At 41.7% G+C, this 8,090-nt stretch overlaps 1 protein-coding gene across 1 annotated transcript; it reads right to left on the minus strand.

The window, feature by feature from the left end:
* Positions 1–4,391: 4,391 nt before the first annotated feature.
* Positions 4,392–6,403, minus strand: LOC127786034 (3-ketoacyl-CoA synthase 1-like). The gene has a single exon (XM_052313359.1). It carries the CDS (start codon positions 6,327–6,329, stop codon positions 4,680–4,682), a length of 1,650 nt encoding a protein of 549 aa, XP_052169319.1. The 5' UTR covers positions 6,330–6,403; the 3' UTR covers positions 4,392–4,679.
* Positions 6,404–8,090: the final 1,687 nt, after the last annotated feature.

The raw sequence follows: 8,090 nt of genomic DNA on the forward strand, positions 1-8,090 counted from the left end.
TTGATTTTCAAAATAATGTAATTTTAATACAGGTTATGACGTGCATTGCACGTGCACGGTTACTAGTTTCTTAAAAAGAATCAATATGGTTGCTACATAGCACATAATTTACCTTGAGAACTTCATAGTTCGTCTCTTGTATGAGTGCTACATGTGTGGTCACTTTACCTATCAGTCGAGCATGCCTAACTAAAGGATATGATTGAAGAGTGCATTCCCTCTGTTTTTAAATAAATGTAGTTTTAGTCTTAGAATTTATTGATAAAAGTGTATAGTTTCAAAATTTATTGATAAAAGTGTATAATTTTAGAGCGGTTTAGTAGACGTCTTTAGTTAATGGCACCATATCTTTTTCTTTTTATTTTCAGTCATTGAATCAATAGTACTTTCTCTCCTGCTTCTCGTTTTTCCCTTGTCATTTTTTATGCGTATTAATGAAGAATATAGTAATGTTATAATCGTTTTTTTAATATATCTTTGATTAGAGAAGGAAGTACCTTTCATAAAAGTATTAATTAGTTATCACAAAGGGAATCAACATTTATGGTTTTTCCTGCAGATGACAGTCCCCTGTAGCTGCTCTATTAGCTAGAGAAAATAAAAGGCTCGCACATGGAGCGGTCGATGGGGTGTGTCACGTCTGCGTTTTGCTACAATCGCTACAATGCCTGCGGAGTGAAAATTTTACGAAAAGGCCAGTCGCTTCGCGCGTAATTCAGTCTAGGTACTTTACATGTAGGCCCTTAAAAAGACAGGATATTTCATGCAAATGAGTGAAAAATCTAACTGGACAGGATGGACATGGTTAGATCCAACGATCGAAAACGATTTGGTACCGTAAAGTATCGGTGCCTCGAGGTACTTTTCGTTAGACAGGAGCGAGTCTCAAAAATTTAAGACGATAAATATCCCTGTCGGCAATCAGAGCTTCGGATTTCATGTGAAACATGAAAGTCAATATTGGTCGTAGCTTGATCCCACTGCTAAACGATACCATTTCACCCGAAAACTTTATTTATTTTGAATTTCATGAATCTAGAAAAAGTTGTTTAAATTCAGCCAAATTTTCTTCACATTAATTTCAAATATTTTTGGGCCGAAATATCTTAAAATTTCTGCAATTTCGGATATTTTGACCCCGAAAGATATAAGTGCAAAACCGATTTATAAATCCCTACCTGTGATAACTGATAGATTGTCCATAGGCGAAAAAAATCTAGACGTGTCGAAGGTGGCAACTGGCATCAAAAAAATGTGCTGCAATTTGCCATTTGTGAACAAACACTGGAATTTACCACTGGGAATAGACAAATTAATGTACCCACTTGCTTTGATGACAATGCTTTCAACTATTGTTTGGCGATTAACCTGAATACTTGATTCAATCCTGCGTGATTGGTGGCAAGATTTGCCAACTGATTTGTTTAAAATTTTGGAGGAAAATAAATCTACTGAAGTTTAAAACACAGTTATTTTGTATAATTTGCAGAAGGGTGTGTGATTTCGATGGAAGCATAACACTACTAGTACTACATAACTTCGTGTATAGACAATAGGGAAAAAATGCCGCTTGGTGAAGTTATGAGACACTCAATTTTCATCACTGGCACCCAATTTGTGACAAAAAATCATGGAGTTGAAAAATACAATCGTATGTGACGTTCTTACCTGTGAATAAACAGTGTATTTTTATGGTACTTACCTGTTTTTCCTTAAAATTTTAAAAGTCAACGTTCCCATACAAAAAGCAAAGAAGTACCTGCAGTTACAGGACTTCAAGAAATACACAAAGCATTCTTTTAGGTACACCTACACACATATAGTGATGATGAAATCACTCCATTTCTTAAATACACAAATGAGTCTCATCTGACAGTTAAACCGGCTGTATCAGCTGACAACGAGTACCATATATACCATATATATATATATATATATATATATATATATATATATATATATATATATATAGGCTGCTAATTAAGTCAAGCCTACTCACCCACCGAATATTTTCATCTCAAGAGGGACATCCTTCGCATCCCTTCACTTCATGAATGTCATCTAGATACGATGTTTTCTAGAAAAACATGACAGCGTAGATCAGTATGTGATATATAATATATTTTTTCCGTCCCACAATACTTACTCCATATCTTTCTAGCATTTAAAAAGTATGTGATATATAATATATTTTTTCCGTCCCACAATACTTACTCCATATCTTTCTAGCATTTAAAAGTTGTTCCAAAATAGTTGTCACTTTGAAGTACGTACTACTTGACACATTAACCACTTCTAATTAAAATTTCTCCCCATTCTACCCTCAACCACCATTCTACATCCAACTGTACATTATTTATTAAGGGGTATTATAGTCTTTCCTCCTAACCTTAATATATGCTAAACAACCTAAAATGATAAGTATTCTCGGACGGAGGTATAGTACATGTGTAGTTAAAATTACTCCTGTTGTAAAATTGGTGTTCAAAAACCCATCTTGTAGATCAAATAATTAATTTTCATCGAGTGCTATATGTTTAGCGGGTAAGGATCCTCTGCCATAATGTCATTACCATTAGACTTACTGCCATGTGGATCTCACTTTTTAGTTTTTGCCCACATGTGCCATTATGATAGAGGATGCGAACCCATGTTCAACTTACCCGACCCCTATCTCTCTGTTTTTTTAGATTTCCACTAAATCTAAAAAAACACAGCCTCTCTTTTTACTATGTGTCAAGTACCAAAAAAAGGTCACACATACGCTTGAGTAGAAAATGTATAGATATCCCTGTTTACACCCAAATTTGGCACCTAGATTCAAAATAAGGAAAATTGCCAAGATTTGGGAAAGTCGCCTGTTTCCTCCACAGGGCCGATCTGACCGCCGTGTATGAGCCGGTCTGACCGACGGCATGTGGTCGTTCAGACCAGCAGAGTCCGATGCCGAGTCTGTTTTCGTCGGGTCTCGAGTTTCCTTACTCGGTCGGGTTTCCATTGGTTCTACCCCGAGTTAGAAGTGGAGCAGAACTTGTAGGAGGCAAGACCAACCCCTATATAAGGGACAAGTCAGGTTCAATTGTAAAAATAACATACAATCTACATACAGGCCTATTGAATTGCTTTTTCATTATTTCAATCTATTTCTAGTTTAGTTCGTCCATTTTTGTCGCTTTGCACTATAAATCGTCTGCCTTCGCTACGAGAGTTCGAAATCATTTGTAGGTTTGTCCTGTAAATTTTCTGTTTGCCCACGAGATAGGTAGTTATCTATCGTTCTATCTAAATCGACTCCGCTAGCCGGTTTAATCTAACAAAACCTATCTTAGTCTAGCTTTTTGCTAGAATGAGGTGGTTAGCGACTCTACAATCACCGCAAGGCGTTTAGATGTCCTGATCGTGATTGTCTTCTTGCCAAACAAGTTGACAACAATCCCATCGAAAAAATGTCCTCTACAGCTTTCAAACTGTGCTTTCTATTATTTATATAATATAAATTAAACGTAGTTTCACATCCCAATTAATGCTAAAACGAAAGTTGGTAATCAAAACATTCGATTAAGAAAGTGAAAGAATAATAAACGTCAATTTTTCGTTAGTGTGAAATGATACATACTACAGATCAAGTCGGCAATATTAATTAGGTGTTACTCTTAGCAGTAAAATATTGTAGAACACCCTCGTCGTACCTCCCCAGTTTGCAAATTTTCAGAAACGGTGTACACGTGATTTTGATGGAAGCCAAATTCTACGTATATAATAAGGATAATTTTAGGTCAGAAACCTAATGTTATAGAACGATCCAAAACAATGATGAGAAGGTTAATTTGACCAAATTCAGCGGATGCCGACGTACGGTTCCGAAGAGTCAATTGGTCCTTTTCGAAAAGTCGTATAATAGCGACAATAACAATTACCTGCATGCAGATAGACTTCAAGTTCAAGATATTTGAATTTCTTGCACATTCAGATGCACCCCAACATTGACAAAATCTCCTCTGAAGGTTATACTTGCTTAGACTCAAGTGAAGTTGCATGTATTTTTGCTGGAGTGTCAAGCCTACCTCACCTACTTGCCTAACAGTTTCATCACAACTATTTTATCTACTCCCTCCGTTTCAAAATGTTTGACACCGTTGATTTTTTAGTACGTGTTTAGCCATTTGACTTATTCAAAAAATTTAAGTAATTATTTATTTTTTTCATATCATTTAATTTATTGTTAAATATACTTTCATGTACACATATAGTTTTACATATTTCATAAATTTTTTTAATAAAACAAACGGTCAAATATGTGCTAAAAAGTCAACGGTGTCAAACATTTTGAAACGGATGGAGTATTTTTGCAAGAAATCAGAGCAATTGTTCCTAGGTCGTGAAGGTCGGGCAAATATTCTTCTTGCTTACTCGAATCCCCGGCTCCTCGCTGACAAAATTTGGCATATATAAAGAATTCGTATATATATACACAGTTGAAAAAAAGAAATTGTTACATGCATATATTAAAATTTCAAACTGTGGCCCTATAATCTGAAAGACAAATTGATTAACAGAATAATTAACAACACACTAGTTGAGCAAGTCTAATAATTAGTGTAGCGTTCTGCTGGGTACGTGTATAGTCATCATGCAAATCTCGTGGATTGCAACTGAACGACAGCAATCACAAAAGATCATCAAATGTATGCTTTTGGCGGGTAGCTCTCCACGCTGTCCACCCACGGGTTGCAGCTCACGCGGCGGCGCTCCTCCTCGCCGTCGCCGGCGCCGGAGGAGACGGGCGGCACGTCGCGGAGCGCGCGCCAGACGGCGCTGTTGCACTTGAAGCCGGAGCCGAAGCCGATCTGCCAGACGCGGTGGCCGCGGCGGACGCGGCCTTTGGCCTCGGCGTAGGCGAGCTCGTACCAGAGCGAGCTGCTGCTGGTGTTCCCGAACCTGTGCAGCGCGCACTTGCTCGCCTCCATGTCGCCGTCGCCGAGGCCGAGGCTCCGCTGCACCTCCTCCAGCACGGCGCGCCCGCCGGCGTGCACGCAGAAGTGCTCGAACGCGCGCCGGAAGTCCGGGATGTAGGGGCGCCGCGCGCCGCGGCGGAGCACCCGCCGGAGCACCAGCGACCGGAGGAACTTGAGCTGCTCGGCGAGCGGGAGGACGAGCGGGCCGAGGGTGGTGATGTTCGTCTTCAGCGCGTCGCCGGCGACCGCCATGAGCTCCCTCGCCAGCGACACGCCCACCCTCCCGCGCTCGTCCTCGCGCTGGTACACGCTGCCGAAGCACCCGTCGGCGGCGCCCTTGTGGGTGCGCACCGTGTGGAGCAGCCGGTACTTGGCTCGCCGCGCGTCGCCGCCGCGGCTCGACAGCAGCGCCGCCGCGCCGCCCATGCGGAAGATGCAGTTGGACAGCAGCATCGAGCGGTCGTTGCCGAAGTACCAGTTGAGCGTGATGTTCTCGGTGCTCACCACGACGGCGAGGGCGCCGGCGTTGGCCTGGAGGAGGTCGCGGGCGAGGTCGACGGCGATGAGCCCGGCGCTGCACCCCATGCCGCCGAGGTTGAACGACTTGACGTCCTCGCGCATCCGGTAGCGGTTCACCACCATGGACGCCAGCGACGGCGTCGGGTTGAAGAGGCTGCAGTTGACGATGAGGATGCCCACGTCGCGGCTCGGGTCGACGCCCGTGGCGGCGAACAGCTTGTCGAGGCACCCGAACATGACGGCCTCCGCCTCGGCGCGCGCCTCCGCCATGGACAGCCGCGGCGGCCGCGCCTGGATCCCCGGCGGCAGGTACGTCCGGTCGCCGAGGCCGGAGCGGCGGGTGATCTTGGTCTGGAACGCGACCGCCTCGCCATTGAAGAACCCCGTGCTCTCCGTCATCTCGAGGAACCCGTCCTTGCTGATCTCGTGCTCATCGCCGTCCGGCTTGTAGCAGGCGAACTCGACGAGGTACACTGGCCGCGGCCGCCTGGCGTACCAGACGGCGACGAGCAGCGCCGCCGCGCACAGCCACGCGGCGCAGCCGACGAGGTCGACGGCGTAGAGCGCGGCAACGTCGAACAGGCCGTACGCCGCGGCCGCCGCGAGCGCGAGCATCACCACCCACGACGGCGACGGCGGCATCGGGAAGCCGGCGGAGAGGAGGCCGAGCTTGACGTACTTGAGGTTGACGGAGCGGGCGAAGTCCGGCAGCCGGCGGCGGATCTTGATCACGATGCTCCGCGGCTCCGCGCCCGGCTTGCAGCTGGCGCCGCCGCCGGCCGCCACGACGGCCGGCGGGAAGGCCATCTCCGCCGTGAGGCGCTCGCGCTCCATCACCGCCGCCGTGGACGCCATTGATCACGACGACTACGCTGGCTTGCTTGCTTGCTTGGATGGGTGAGCTTTGAGTTGAGTTGAGCTCGTGTTTGGATGGAGCTCCGTTTTATAGGCGGTTTTGTCCGCTGGAAGAAGAAACAGCGAACGTTCATTTTATAAGTAGCATTTTCTCGTTTATTTTAATTAGCTGCCAAATTTTAGGCAGATGAGAAAAGATTTGGAAATTTCTTAACAGAAACAAATACTTCCTTCGTTCCATATTATAACGTTTTGGCATCTCAATTTTTCGTCTATATTCAATACCATTCATGTATATATCAAGAACCTCAAATGTCTTATAATATTAAAAGAAGAGGTAGCTAGGACATTAAAAAAAATGCATTGGAAACTTTTGGCACAAGTAATATTAGAGTTAGGAATTTCCTAAATTTTATAGTTGTTAATTAATTCACTCTAAATGGACGTTCATATATATATATATATATATATATATATATATATATATATATATATATATATATATATATATATATATATATATATATATATATATATTACGTGCTCACGCAAGCATGCATGTTGATTAGAAAAATAATTTTGAATATTGTGTGCTTAAATTTGGAATTACGTGGTTGCATGTGTTTAAATGAAAAAGAATGGGAATTTCCCGTGAAATTTCTCCATCAAAGTAGACCTTGCAGGATTAACTAGCTAGAACCACGCAATTTTGCTAAAATTTTGAGGAGACAAAAACATAGCTCATTTTCTTTACACTATTTATTAAGGATGATCAGACACGTTGCAACATAAACATGCATGGTAGGCCAGCAAAATCTGTATGTGGGAATAATGTTTGGTGAGCTATAACAGTTCGTTCAACATCAACATATATATATATATATATATATATATATATATATATATATATATATATATATATATATATATGACCATACACATATATATCAAATCTGGCATGCAAAATCATCAAGATATATCATTGAGGAACACGTTTGAATCATGCAGGCCAAAAATATTAATTCATCAATCATCAATGAAGCTAGCTAGCCATTCTGATGGAGCTATCGTCCCTAAAACAAATATTTCAGATAAAAAAACATGTCAAATTAATTAACGAATGGCCGTCGTGGCCATGCCGTCGTGTCTGGGGGATTTCTTCATGCTGGATAGCTAAATGTAGGTAGCTCATCAGCGCCTCAACTAACCTAGAATTTAAGACTCCATTAATGTGTACTCTATGTAGTTAATATTTAAGAAAATTCCTTCCATACCCTTAAAATCACATTCATCTATGCTCCCCAGTTTTCTATACTCTCTAATATTGCTTGAATTTTTATTTTGATCCTTTTTCATTAGTTGATCGTTTAATATTGCTATGAATTAATTTGTAGACTATATTATTGGAAGAGTATTAGTTTGTTATATAAGACTTTATATATTTATATTCACGGCTTTATAGTATGAGGTATTATCATGGCAAAGTATTTTTATTAATTATAGAAGAATTTAATATTTATTTTATTTATTTATTAAAGAGTATATCTTTACCTTCTACATAATTGGCACCCATCTGTAACTATTAAAAGCTAAAACTTAACATGAATGTATACCATATCATCACCCACTTGTAATTAGTATTCCATAAAACAATAATCTCCAAAACTAAGTTTATCATTATAAAAAGGAAAAAGTATGAATTAACCCCTGAACGGTTGTGATCATCCGAATTACACCCGTAATTTGAATACTAAACAATTA

Source organism: Oryza glaberrima, chromosome 10 (genome assembly GCF_000147395.1).
Source record: "Oryza glaberrima chromosome 10, OglaRS2, whole genome shotgun sequence".
NCBI classification, from domain to species: Eukaryota; Viridiplantae; Streptophyta; class Magnoliopsida; order Poales; family Poaceae; genus Oryza; species Oryza glaberrima.

What these genes read in the sequence shown, in the direction of transcription:
- LOC127786034 (XM_052313359.1), bottom strand. Translation starts at nt 6,329, where the DNA reads ATGGCGTCCACGGCGGCGGTGATGGAGCGCGAGCGCCTCACGGCGGAG.